The sequence below is a fragment of the Ascaphus truei genome, chromosome 2, assembly GCF_040206685.1.
Source record: "Ascaphus truei isolate aAscTru1 chromosome 2, aAscTru1.hap1, whole genome shotgun sequence".
In the NCBI taxonomy this organism is placed as follows: Eukaryota; Metazoa; Chordata; class Amphibia; order Anura; family Ascaphidae; genus Ascaphus; species Ascaphus truei.
Genome location: NC_134484.1, coordinates 74,262,956 through 74,278,405, shown reverse-complemented (window position 1 = coordinate 74,278,405; position 15,450 = coordinate 74,262,956). Strand labels below are relative to the sequence as shown.

Here is a 15,450-nt window from a genome sequence, read left to right as displayed (position 1 = left end):
GCACGCATTGCTCCTTTAAATGTGGGATTGGTTGTGGTTGTTCTTTTTTTTTTATTATTATTAATATCTGTCCCCCGTCAAAATCTTATAACAACTATTCAATAATTAAACGATAAAAATAAATAAAACATTTCTAATCAACTTTAGTTTTTTTATTGATTTGCTTTGATCAGAACATACCCAATTCTGTTGCCTGCTGTTACAAGCAAAAATAACTGCACACTGGAATCAGAGACATTACAATGTCATTTTAATTGTAAAGGCCAACAAAACAACAACTGGAATAATAAAACAGACATTTCAGGAATGCATTATTTATGTAGCTCATTAACCTTTTGAATGTTGGAGGTGCAGCAAAGCACTGCCTTGCTTCCAATTCCATCACAATGCAATGATCTGTACCTCATAGAACTGCAGAGGATACAGAAAAAATCCTTCATATAGAAGCATTATAGACAAATTAATTTTAAGGTACTCTTTCATTTATATGGAGTACAGATTCATTCTAACATCATTTAAAACAATCAATGCATAAAGGCTGGTCAGTATAATGATTTAAAGAGATTTCTAGTATCACGCCTACTAATTATGACAACTACAAATGGACAAATATCAATTTTAATACGTACAGTAAAAACGCCAACTTGAAAAAATATTCATTCCCACTAGAGATTTTTTATTTTAAAACATACTTGATCGTTTTTGTACATTAAAGCATGATTGAGACCAAAAAAGGGATTTCTATAAGATTGTAACATACCAGTTGTGTGTGAATTGTCACTATTTTAGAAATGGAATGCATCAGTTGACATACAGTACTGTATGCCGGCAATCATTGCAACCACTGATATATACTCTGTAGAATGCATATTAACTTTCTGCAAGAAAGCATTCGAGCCTCTGAGCCGGGTAGTTCATGGAAGATATTTTACCGAAGTAAATGCAATGACGGATGTCTTGCAGAAGCTAGTTACTTGAGTCTTCATCAGAGTCCACTGCCACAGTCATGTTAAGGTAAAAGAAAGTGTAGAAAGCTAGCAGAAAAACCAACAAGGCTATAATGACAAGAACCACCTCCTAGAAAAACAGAAACATAAGAGATTTAAAATCAGTACATTCATTTATGACATGCACACATCTATACTATGGGTACTCTAACATGCAGTCACATTAAAAGCAAATATTATGCACCACAATTGAAATGGCTTGTTATGCTCTTTGCTTCCAGAGCATAGCATTGCTGGCCCCTCGAAGTGTTAAAGGTAAAAACCTGCCTCATATGAAATCAAGTGAAAATATAAACTTTGAAGCGGACAATCGCAATTTATTATATATATATATATATATATATATATATATATATATATATATATATATATATATATATATATATATATATATACACACACACATGTAGAGGTATCAGTACCGTGTCGTGTACCTAATCATGTGCATGAAATGCCCAGGGGGCTGCTACTACATAGGTGAGACAGGGCAGGGGCTAAACAAGAGAATGAACCTGCATCGCCACAGCATCACGTGCGGAACAAGAGACAGCCCTGTCGGCGAACATTTCTCTGACTCTGGCCATAAGATGAACGATCTGAGGGTTGCCATACTCAAAGGTAACCTTAAAACACCGAAAGAAAGACGGTTGCATGAATACAAATTTATGCAACTGTTCGGGACACTTAGCGGTGGCCTAAACAGAGATCGAAATTTTATGAGTCATTACTGACACAAGTGAACTCTCTTCCCATGAGCGCTATAGGCCATGTCTGTACATACTGTGCTATATGTATGCAAACACAGCTGTCTCTTACACATACAAATACTCCTTGTTTTTCAATCCCTATACACCAATAGGGACCACATAGTATCTACACACACTTTTAGTTATGCTAGAATCTCTCACATTTCCACACCTACCCACACCATTTATATCCACTCCCACTCCACACACAACTTTTGTAAAGCACTGTATATGCTGTGGGCTCTCCATTCATTTATATTCACACAGATACACACACACTCTTACATCACTTGCTTTCAGGAACCTTTTGACACCTCTAGCCATAAAACACATCCACACCGGGGGAAGGACTAGCACAGATAACATTCCAAGAGACACTGTTTTTAAGTATACCTTTTGCTTGCTTCATTCATTGTAACATCGCCGGAAGAAGAGATCAGTGTATCTCGAAAGCTCGCACAAATAAAAGCATTTCGTTAGCCACAGAACGGTATCATCTATTTATTTTTTGATTATATATATATATATATATATTTTTTTTTGCTTTGACCTTACTTTTTCCCCAAAATATGCGTTTCTTATACCAGCCGCATTATGTCTCTAACTCTATTTATATATCTCCATCTCTCCTTCCTTCGCCACTTCTCAGTTCACATGAACACCTTTCCTACCTGCGACCTCTGATACTACACAGCTATACCCCCTGCACCAAAACACACCCCTACAAATCATCCTCATACAATCTCTTTCTTTCAATGCTTCTCCTCCTTGCTTCTGTGGATATCTCTCCCAATCCTGGTCCCTGCTTTATTTCTACATGCTCTCATCCTCGCCTCCCATATACAACTTCTACTCCTTCTGGTGTCAACCCCATCTAATCTCATACCCATCCTTCGTCAACCTCCATCCTCTCTCCAGTGCCCTTTGGAATGCCTGCTCCCTTTCCAACAAGTTCATCTCTGTGCATGACTACTTCATTTTTTCTCACTCTCTGCTCCTGTTTACTATAACTCAGATTTGGTAAACTCAGTTTGATGGCAGGGTTGGAGGTGTGGGGCTATCTCCTCTCCTATCTGCCATTACCAAACCCTTCCTATTTCTCCCTCTCTTTTCCCTCCTTTAAGGCTCACACTGTCCAGATTTTCTTTCCTCTCCCTGAGCATGTGGCGGTCATCTATCACCCACCTACCTCTACTCATCCCCCTTCTGTCTTTCTCATTTTGAATCCTGGCTCTATTTTCTTTTCTCCTCTGACTCCTCTGTTCTTCTCCTTGGAGACTTCAACTGCCATATTGATAACCCCTCTCTGCCTTGGGCTTCCCGCCTTCTCTCTCTTTAACTTCTTCTTTTTGCCTTCAACAGTAGACTGCAGCAAGCACCCACAAGTATGGCCACTACCTAGACCTGGTTATCACTAAAAACTTCTCTCTGTTTTTCCATTTTCCCTTTTCCTCTCTCTGACCATCATCTCATCTAATTTTCTCTCTCTCACTTCTCCACCTCCATCTACCTCTCGCTTCTGCAGAGACCTGCGCTCTATTAACCTACCAGCTTTTGATTCCACTTTACGCACTACCCTCTCAGCTCCAGACTCTGAAAACCTGGTCAGGGACTACAACTCTGCCCTATCCTCCACTCTTGATCTACATGCCCCGCTTTCTTTCTGCCGTTCTCGCCCTTCTAACCCCAGACCATGGCTAAATTTCAACACATGCATGCTGCGTTCCTGCACTCATTTCTCTGAACGCTTCTGGACTGTTTCAATTCTGCCCTCACCCAGGCTAAACAAAGCTACTTTTCTTCCCTAATCAATGTGCACAAGTCTAACTCACACCGACTCGTCTCTGTCTTTGACTCCCACTCAGACCACCCTCTGCTGCCTGTTTTTCTTCCTACATCTCACCTCAGGACTTTGCTAACTATTTAAGAAAAAGGTGGAATCCATACATCAGGACGTCCCCTCTGTATCCTCCTCCCGTACTACACCTCTTCCTAACTTTCATCCTGCCTACCTGACCTCTTTTTCTGCTGTCACAGAACAGGATGTGTCGCTACTGATCTCCTTCTCTCCCTCTACCACATGCCCTCTTGATCCCATCCCTCCCATCTCCTAAATCCTCTTGCTCCTACTATAATTCCTACGCTCACACACATTTTAACTCCTCCCTCTACTCTGATACCTTTGCCTCCTCCTTCAAACATGTAACAGTTATATCATTACTCAAAAACAGCAAGCTTGACCTACCTGTCTTTCTAACTATCGTCCTGTCTCCCTCCTGCCTTGTCCCTCTTTACTCCATGAACATCTTGTAATCTCTTGCTTGCTCCGCCAACTTAAACTTAACATGGCAAAAATAAAGCTCCTCCCCTCTTGCCCCCTACATTTTCTTTATCCCAATGTACAATTGAGCTTAAGTGTATGGGGTAATTAGCCCCAGTTAACCAGTGCTACAGAGCATATATGCCCCACAATGATAGTAAAATAATGTTTTTAACTGCGTTTTAAACCGGATCACTTGGTGTGGTATTGCATGCTTGAGGCTATATGCATTGAACCCCTATATGGCACCAGGTATAACAGGGATGTGCGGAGTTGTAAGTGGGGAGTGTTTAAACCCCCCCCTTGACCTCATGCTTGGGTGAAACGCGTTAGAGGTGCAGGGGCATTCTTTTCCCCCCCTCTTTTTAACTATGCAACAATAAAGGAACTATTTACAGCACAGTCCAGCAATTGCTACGTTTTTTCTGCCTCGTGGTGCCCGCTGAAACACCTCTTCCAGACCGGAACAGGTACACTCTCTCTACAATTGAGCTTACACAAGAATGAATATATATATATATATATATATATATATATATATATATATATATATATATATATCACCATATTACCTGCAGGCAATGAAGAGACCGCACTCAAGGCAAGTGAAAAAAATGTATTGATAATACACATATACAGATCCAATGTTTCGGTCCTGTGGCGAGACCTTACGGGGAAGGTCCCGCCACGGGACCAAAACGTTGGATCTGTATATGTGTATTATCAATACATTTTTTTCACTTACCTTGAGTGCTGTCTCTTCATTGTCTGCAGGTAATATTGCGATATTTTCTACTATGGGATATACACCACTTCTAGACTGACTACAGGTGTGCCAAATTGACTATATATATATACACACATACACGCACACAAATAAAGAAATACAGCGCCAGTAAGATAGATGATTGGTATGCAAAATTAATAGTATGTAATTCTAATTTTGGCCCTCAATGGGACAACTATATTGGGGAGGAGAGAGGGGAAGAAAGGTTGTAGGGAAGGATAGGGAAACAGGGAAGGGAACGGGAGGGAGGGAACAGGGAGAGAACAGGGGAGAAAAAAAAACAGGGGGAGGGTAAGGAAAGGGGGATAGGGAAGAGGTAGGAAAGGCATGTCTAGATGGACAAGACCACCTATGGCTGTGCTTTAGTGTGACTCAAGCGAAAATAAACAAAACCAACTACAATTAGACAACAAACTACAAACAACACATAACAATAAATTGTGAACACAGGGAGAGAATACACAGGGTGGGCAGGATGGGAAGACAGAAAAACAAGGAAAACAAATATGCCACAAGTAAATATAAAAATTAAAAAACAAAGAATGGATAAAAACGCTGGAGACTCCACACAGCTTTCCACAGGAACAACCACCTTCCTCGAAAATCTATAATACAAAAGAGGAAAGTGCAGGCTCCAAAGCATGATTCAGTAAAAATTAGGTTTAATCAAAACAAGGTAAAATCAGATCACTCACAAAAGTCGCTAGGACAAATCGCATAAAAATCTGTGGCAAGGGGTCTTTGCTGGATACTGCACGGTAGATAGCTTATTTTTATTGAATTACACTACGGAGCCTGCGCTTTCCTCTTCTGTATAATATATATATATATTTATATTGTGGCAGGTCGGCCTCACGGCAGAGTCAGTAAGACGCTATATATATTATTATAATATATATTTATTATATCACTCCCCCGCATTACCCCCCCAGTGCACGTCACATATTCTCTCTCCACCCCTTGCACATCACATCTCCTCTCCCCTGCACATCACATCTCTCCCCTGCATCTCTCCCCCTCCCTGCACATCACATCTCCTCTCCCCTGCACATCAAATCTCTCCCCTGCATCTCTCCCCCTCCCTGCACATCACATCTCCCCTCCCTGCACATCACATCTTTTCTCCCCCCTCCCCAGCACATTACATCTCTCTCCTGAATATCTCCCACCCAGCACATCACATCTCCTGAATATCTCCCCACCAGCACATTACATCTCCTGCATATCTCCCCCCCAGCACATCACATCTACCCCCCAGCACATTACATCTCTCCCGTGCATATCACATCCCCTCCACACACGCTCAGCTCCTCCCAACCCACCCCTGTCGCCGGCTCTGATTGGGCGAGCTACACTGTCACCACTGGGGGCTTGACTGTTGGTGACGGGGCTCTGTGATCAGGGCGAGTGGGTCCATTGAACTGTGTGTGTGTGTGTGTGTGTGTGTGTGTGTATGTATGTGTGTATATATATATATATATATATATATCTGACAGAAAGAAAAGATATGTGTAAGTATTACTATTTCACACTAGGGTATTTGTGCACCCACAGTTTACCTTTTTATAAGGGAACTTTGTTACCGGCTTTAGCCACATTTTAACTGCACAAAATAACAAATAACATATGCGTCATTTATTTAACCCCTTCAGGGCACTTTCACATACTTCAGAAAGTTTAATCCACAGGACAATAAGAAATTGCATATACTCAGTGTAGGTACCTGCTAAATGTAGTCTACCTTGACGAGGTTGGCAGGCCTGAATATCATGTTTTGATCAAAATATGTAACCAAATGACTCCTTTGTCACACAGACTTAGGTTCTAAATGTAAACATGTCACTAGTATATTTTAGCGTAATTGGTAGGAGCGCAGGAATTGTTTTTTGATTTTATATATATATATATATATATATATATAAAATAAAAATATTAAGCAGCACAGTAGAAATGTGGACATTAGAAGGGACAAGTAGTACAATGCTCATGGTTGTGTTTTATGTTGCTGAATTGCAATCATCTTATCATCTTGCATCTTCCATTATTCCAAACAAAGGAATTTAATTTCATTATGGGGCCTATGCAGAGAGCAGCGCTATTTCGAAACTCGCCATTTTTTGGAGAAAATCGCGCAGAAAGCAGCAGAAAATGGCGAGTTCCGAAAAACGCGCCAATTTTTCTTTTCTATTTGTAAAAATCGCCTCGCGGCTGGCGAGAACCTCAATCTCGCCAGTTTTAAAAATATCCTAATGCAGAGAGGCGCGAACGGCATCTAGCGGCTGTTCGCGCCAATAAAATGGCGCGATTGTCTCCGTTTTGCCTCGCCAAAAAAAACTGCCGCTCGCGGCCATTGCAAAGGGAAAAAAAAAGGCGCGAATTTGTTTTAACACATTTCTGAAGCGCGCATCTCGCCAATTTAAACTCGCCACACGCATCCATGTTAAACATAGCAGAATTCGCACTTTTCTGCATATGGAGATTAAAACTCTCCAAAAAAGCTACTTTTTAATAAATTCGCCAATTTTAAAATTCGCTGCTCTCTGCATAGGCCCCTAAGAATCTTACTTATTACATTTTACAAAAAAAAAAAATATATATATATATATATATAAAAACCTTCAGCTCGCAATTTGCAGTTTAATAAACCTCTAGCCTGAATAATTTAATGCGTTCATGTTCTGCAGGGATTTCTACCTGACGGTTCATGTTCTAATTCTAATGGAATACATTTGTTCAGAACATTCAAACTGTAACATGCGTTTCTCTATGGCATCATCATCTTGATTTTGCACTGTGACAAGTTGGATCATTCCACTGATATTTTTATGGCTGTTGTGTGGGATAAATACACAGTCGCAATAAAAAGCAAATGATAAAAATTTGCTTAAATTAAAAAAAAAAAAAAAAAATAGAAACAACAAACCACAAGTAATTAGCTACAGTAACATCTTAGCAAAGAGTGTATTTTCTTTCTTCGCAGTCGGTGCACTTTGGTTCCTCAAAAAAAAGCATTAAGCAGGTCTCATTTATTTTCTTTTTATCCGCAGCTGTGTTTCCAGGCCCATCTGGACACCCAGATACTAATCTTAAGAGGATGTAATAAGCAAGTGAGACACAACTGCAAGAGCCATCTGCTTAGGAGAGTGGACAGCACAAACCATCCAGTACAGTCACAATTCTCAACCCACATACAGTATTGCATGTCAGAGCAGCTACATGATACAGTACATACAGATGTGTTTTGCTAAAGTGTAAGGAAACATACTATCAGTGATGTACAGATACCTGTCGTTCTTACACGACTTTAATACCACCAATAATGTATGTAAAGGTACCGCCGAAAACAAGCACTATATTTGTTTCTGGAGATTTTGCATGTGTTTCTGAAATGCATGTATTTTTAGTATTGATCATCTACTCCATGGCTCCGCACATACAGTATGCATGGATATTTCTTTAGGAGCGTTTAGAAATGTATTAGACATGTTCGCCTCTTTTTGCATTTGTGGCACTATGGCAGTAACAAATCTAATAGGAAACACTATTACATTGTAGGTTTAATCCCAAAACAAATTAGAACACAATTTCAAAGAGCCAAGTGATAATATCACTGCATTTCCAATGCTATGCCCAGAGTGGTTTTATAATCACTAGAATTTATTTATAATTTTGACCAAATTACGGATGATCAAAATGACTTAGCAAGAAAGCTAAAACATTCCCAACTCGAACTAATTGGGGTTTCGGTCTCATCAGTAAAGTAATTGATTTCAATGAAAGTGATGAAAATGGGTGGACTAAGAGAGAGGAGGGGAAAGGGCTGTAAAGTAAGGAGTGATGGGTCGCACACGGAATTAAAGAGATTGATAAGCAACCTGAATTTTCTTTCATTTGGACTTCTATGCTACAGTAAATGCTGGGAAGCTACATTATTTTTTTGGTACAGTAGGTGTCATTCTAACATTTTGCGGGGAAGACAATTTTAGGGCATACTCGGTAAAGCCTTGGCGTCACCAAGATAGCATGACTACAATAACATTATTGTCTATATGTAAATGTATTATTTATCATAGAAATGCACTAATTTAACTTAAAACATAAACTAATAACGTCTCACGGATCGGGCCATCCAACTCAAGTGAATTCTGGTCTCAACTGTATCAGCAAAGTACAGGCATACCCCGCATTAACGTACGCAATGGGACCGGAGCATGTATGTAAAGCGAAAATGTACTTAAAGTGAAGCACTACCTTTTTCCACTTATTGATGCATGTACTGTACTGCAATCGTCATATATGTGCATAACTGATGTAAATAGCGCATTTGTAACAGGCTCTATAGTCTCCCCGCTTGTGCACAGCTTCGCTACAGGTAGGGAGCCGGTATTGTTGTTCAGGACGTGCTGACAGGCGCATGCGCGAGATGCCGTTTGCCTATTGGGCGACATGTACTTACTCGCGAGTGTACTTAAAGTGAGTGTCCTTAAAGCGGGGTATGCCTGTATGTATAAATGGGTCAGCATGAGAAGTTAAGGTATTATGTAAAAATATTGTATAAAAGGAGTAATCCAAGCAATATCCTCCTTTAATTACAAAAAAAATAAAAAAAAATAAAAAATCAGTTCTATAGTATTAGATAATACTTACTACTTTTTATTTTAAAATTCAACTCCATGCCATTTTTAATTAGTTTTAATATACTGAGCATCCTTTGATTTCCTATAGCAGGCTTTAGCCCACCTCCCCAGCAGTGCAAGATATTTGCAACACTTTCCATGCTTATGGTAATTTGTTGCAAATATTCCCTGCAGTTTGAGCTGTAAACTGTAACAATAGATAGTTACCTTAATGATATCAGGATATATTGTAGCTGCTGAGTTACACTGACTGAAGGATTGATTTGAAACTGAAAGGCAACCATTTAGTGAACACTGGGAAGCAGGATTTCACTGATCCATCACGGGAGAACTAATCGATTGGCAGCTTACTGTACGTAAATAGTTTTCAATAAAGATAATCAAAGGCTGCATATATTAAAACAAAAAAAATATTTATTTTCTTGAAGCTGCTTGGATTGCCTCTTTAAAGCATAATAAAGGTGTGACACAGGCAATTTATAAAGTGGATCCATTTATATGTACCTTTAAAAAAAAAAAAAATCTATCCAGCTTGGAGACCTGTAGTTATTGCTCAGCAGAATGCAAGCTCTCATAAAACACATAACACATGTTTTTTTATGCTATATAAAACCTTTAAGCAGCCCATTGTCCTGCTCAATTTGTTTGTTTTTTCCTTGTATAAATTAAGGTCTGGGGGATTGCCTTCTAAAATATTCAGACATAAAAGCTCACCAAATCCTCTAAGCCAGTGTACCGATTGATAATAAAATAAGAGAAGTACATAATATAGAGCTATGGTGAGCTAAGGACAAACACTTATGTAGAAAACACACCAAATTATACAAGGCTGTGTGTGCAGCTTGTTTGGGGGGAGAATCTGAGCATCAGGTGAAATAAAATGAGATGAATATAAACGTTGATTGAACATCTTTGCTACATAGGAGGTCAATCATCAACATTATTTAAGTAATGATCCCCGAAGAACAGCTAGGAGAGTCTAGGTTGTTACCCCAATTCCCAAGTAAGTGTGTCTTTTTGCTGTATTTTGTGTAACATTGTGTGTCTGCCTATTCCTGTGAAAACATTTACAATTTATTTCATTAACTTGTTTTGCTCAATGAATGATCCTGGTAAAAAGGTGTAAATGGCCTGGTCTCCTGTGACACTCTGGTTCCATGGACCTAGTCTGCATGGATTTCCTCTGTATTGAGGCAGACTCAAAGGGGATCGGGAACATCCTGGTAGTACAGATCACTGCACCCGACACTCCCAAGTGTTCCCTACCAAGGACCAGAAAGCTCTCACAGTAGCCAAAGTCCTGTGGGAGAAGTACTTCATCCACTACGGTTACCTAATCGGATACACTCCGATCAAGGGAGACACTTTGAGAGATTGCTAATTAAAGAGCTTCTAAACCTGCTCAACATCGAGAAGTCTCGCACAACTCCCTATCACCCTGAAGGAGATGCCCTGCCGGAAAGGTTGAACCGAACACTACTGGATATGATAGTCACTCTGAAGGGCTCCGAGAAGGCCGAATGGAGCAAGCATGTCGAGCTATTGGTATATGCCTACAATTGTACCAAGCACAAAAAGTATCCAAAGGGATAAAAAAAGATTCCTCCTATTTGCACTCTATATTATATTATATTTTTACAGGTATAGGACAAAATTGTACTAGCAAAACAAATGTGCTAATACAGCCTATTGTAGGCCTTTAGATCAGTATACTCAGTTAAAAACAAAAATAATAAAATGTTATTACATCCAAAAATAATAATCAGTGACTCAGTGAAATATTTACAGTGAAAAATTGTTTAAAAGAATCCTCTATAGGGGTGGAGTGGATTTGAGACTCTATATTTGTAGTTTACAGACTATTAGTCACATTAATATGTGTGTCTGTGTTTCTTTTTAGTCCACTCCGACATCTCAGTGTGATTTCCAGTAATTCATATAAGTGGAAGGTAAGTATGTTCTGGCTCAGTTTACTATAAGGAAAATACCTTATGTTGCAAAATGTGTATTTTTGTATATATACACACACACTTTCTGTTTGTCCTATGTTGCTACAGTACGATATAATGTTGAAACATTGCACATATTGGTCACGCAATTGCGTCTTTGTCTTAGATAATATTATGTATATTCTCCACTGGTATACGGGTAGCTCATTCCATGTATAAGTAAGTTGTTTCCAAATAGAGACAATGATAGTTATCTCACTAAACAAAGTGAGATCGCAAAGCATAGACACTGTTGATATATGCGCATAAGGTCCCTATAATAGGGTATATCTACATGTAGTCAAAGTTAATATAGGTGTAACAATACTTCACCCTCCACTTTAAGTTCACGGCAACCTGGTGATTTGTATACCGTTCACACGAGACAAACACCACAAAATAGCCTTTGACTTTTGGTTTGGTCCACCGTGACCCACTAAGTGGATGTTTGCAAATGTACCGTGCTGAATATGTGTATACGTAGGTCTGCCGAGACCAAGTGTGTTTTGTTTGGATATATTTACATTACCCCATAAATGAACTTAGGGGGTCATTTTTGGCCAAACATACACACATCTATCTAATTATATTGCTTTAGATATTACCATCGGCTTCTGACATATATGGCAATAATCCTTACTGTAAGTATACCTTATTCCTGTTATCCTATATTAACTTTGACTACATGTAGATATACCTTATTATAGGGACCTTATGCGCATATATCAACATAGTGTCTATGCTTTGCGATCTCACTTTGTTTAGTGAGATAACTATCATTGTCTCTATTTGGAAACAACTTACTTATACGTGGAATGAGCTACCCGTATACCAGTGGAGAATATACATAATATTATCTAAGACAAAGACGCAATTGCGTGACCAATATGTTTCAACATTATATCGTACTGTAGCAACATAGGACAAACAGAAAGTGTGTGTGTGTATATATACAAAAATACACATTTTGCAACATAAGGTATTTTCCTTATAGTAAACTGAGCCGGAACATACTTACTTTCCACTTATATGCATTACTGGAAATCACACTGAGATGTCGGAGTGGACTAAAAAGAAAGACAGAAACACATATTAATGTGACTAATAGTCTGTAAACTACAAATATAGAGTCTCAAATCCACTCCACCCCTATAGAGGATTCTTTTAAACATTAATCCCTGTAAATATTTCACTGAGTCACTGATTATTATTTTTGGATGTAATGAAATTTTATTATTTTTGTTTTTAACTGAGTATACAGATCTAAAGGTCTACAATAGGCTGTATTACCACATTTGTTTTGCTAGGACAATTTTGTCCTATACAGTACCTGTAAAAATATAATATAATATACTGCACCGACACACTTTATTCGAGCAAATACCCAGTATGTACCTGGCAGATACCTGGAATGCGCCGCTGCTCACCTCTGACAAGCCCCGTTGCGTTTGCCTTCCCAGCCTGGGTTCATGCCTGGCTGACGGGCGGCTGATCTGTTAAATGATAATGATTAGGATTTAATAGGCTGCAATGCTTCGCGTGTCTACCAGATGGCATAAATTCATGAATTGTAATGCAGTATATATATATATACTGTGCAGTATTGCAGCCAGCAGGAATAAAATGCTTCAATCCCTGCCTGGAAAATACCTCAATGCACTCGGGCAGAAAACAGTCACAAACCTCAATACACCCGGGTATACCCGAATTCGTGGGACTAGCCGAGCTCGAATAAAGTGTGTCGCCAGTGTAGAGTGCAAATAGAAGGAATCTTTTTTTTTTTATCCCTTTGGATACTTTTTTTCCCTCTGTCTATCCTCATGCACCTTATTTCCATATTTAAATTAAAGTTTCTCACAAAAAGAATGAGCGGTTATACAACCTTTCAGTAACCCTACAATTGTATCAAGCATGAATCCATGAGGTGCACACCCTATTTCATGATGTTCGGCAGAGAGGCGCGACTGCCTGTGGACATTCGTCTCCGAATATCCACCGACGGAGAAACAAACATGACGCACTACAAGTATGTGAAAAGGCTCCACGATAGCCTCCATAGTGGGTATCAGTTGGCGAAAAAAGCCACCTCCAAATTTTACGAGAATAACAAGAGGAGTTCAAACCATAAAGTACGCTATCATGAACTTCAGCCTGGAGACGCAGTTGTCCTGCGGAATCAAGGGATACCAGGGAAACATAAGTTAGCGAACCGCTGATGAGAAGCTCCCTTCGAGGTGGAGCTGCCTGGCTTATCGGGGGCCGCCGGAGCGCCGCGCGATCGGGGAGCTGCTCTGGTACATGCCACGGCCATTGCAGAGGTGGGGCGCATGGTGGATGACCTGGAAAAGGCATTGGGAACAGCAAGTCCCATAATGCCTTGTATAAATAGCGCGTTGGCCATCTTGGACAGGCTCTGCATAGCCTGCAGAGGGACTACATGTCCCAGGGTCTCTAGGAGGGAAATACGCATAGGGAGTCCCAGCCAATAGGGCTTTAGCACCAGGGAGACACAGGATATCCTGTGGTACAGGAGCCAGTGTGCTCAGTCGGACAGAGGGAGCTAACGGAGCAGGTAATGTCCAGGGATCAGTTCTTCCCTGGACTAGTCCTAGACTTGCCCCCTAGGCCCCAGGTAAGCCGTAAGTCACCTCAGTGAAGTATTGTAGGGAAGGCCCCAAGTAGGGACGCTTCCCCTCAATAGCTATTAGTGCTGTTGCATCAGTGACCGGATGGCCATGCAGTGCCCTGTGGTCTGGGACAAGGCCACAGGCCACATAGACATTCACGTGAGACATTCAAGCTGGAGCTCACCCACGAGGCGGATCAGGACTCTAAGGAGTGAGGGGATTGGTGTTGGAGGCCCCACGCGGTGGGACCGGACTGATCTTTTGATCCGACAGTGACACCTGGTATAGGAGTATCCCAAGTGCACCAATGGCTCATAACACTTTGGGGTAGCGCTACCTTACACTTTGGGTGGGATTATTCTGCGGACACTGGGTGTTTAAGGGCCCAGGGCGCCCTCAGTACTTTGGGGGATCACCAAGTGTTGGGACATTGGGTATACACCGTGGGTACAAAGAGTACTGTTACTATGTGTTCAGTATGTTATTTTGTTTGTACAGTAAAGATCCGTTATATACATTGTGTGTGAATTATTACTAAGTGGTTGAGTCCTATGTGGGACCATCCCGCCCTGCTGGGATACCTCATAGGTGGAGTCGCTGCACCGAACAAAGAGTGCGAGCTCACCCCAGGCTATCAGTGGTGGAGGCTTAGGCAACAGGTACAGCAGCACGAGTTGTCGCCCGCGTAGTTCCCATAGGCATAAGAAAAGGTGGCTACATACATACAATATATATATATATATATTCATAGGATTTCCCTATTGTTTCCTCTTTGTAATCCCAATGTTTAACACTTGATATACTGTACAACATATGATGTATTTAGCAGCACACTAGTAAAGCCAGAGGCTACAGTGATAGCAGTGAGATTTAATGGAAATAAGAAGCATTACTTCTTCTGGACATTCTAAGCATGCAGATGCTCCTGCCATGATGCTGCCACTTGTGATGCCAGACAACCTGCTGCTCTGATATCCATGTTTCTGATGCCAGGGCATCCACAAGGGAAATGGTATAATAGAACACACAGGTTGATGATGGTAATCCAGCTCAATTCTCTTTCTCTGCCCAAAAAACACAATCCTGGACCAGACGTGCTCTTGGAAGATAGCCACTAAGGCGGTTATTCATTAAACTGTGATAGTGCCATTGGGGATTCTGTCATATGGAGTCTCCCATTGAAGCCAAATCTGAGTTGCTGTGCAATAGTGCCCCGATTGGCATTATCACAGTTTAATGAACAACCCACAGAATCTCCCAGAGCAACAATCATAAATAAAGATTAAAAAAACAAAAAAACATCTGATCTCTTTGGAAATGCAATTTTTTACAACTGTA

The 15,450-nt window shown here is 40.3% G+C and overlaps 1 protein-coding gene across 1 annotated transcript in view; it reads right to left on the bottom strand.

Moving 5' to 3' along the window:
- Nucleotides 1-233: 233 nt before the first annotated feature.
- The window catches only part of TRIQK (triple QxxK/R motif containing), a 143,045-nt gene continuing 127,828 nt past the window's right edge, over nt 234-15,450 (bottom strand). The window contains exon 5 of the mRNA XM_075582753.1: nt 234-1,077. Within this exon, the coding sequence (XP_075438868.1) occupies nt 967-1,077 (111 nt within the window). The 3' untranslated portion in view covers nt 234-966. The remainder of the gene's footprint in view (nt 1,078-15,450) is intronic.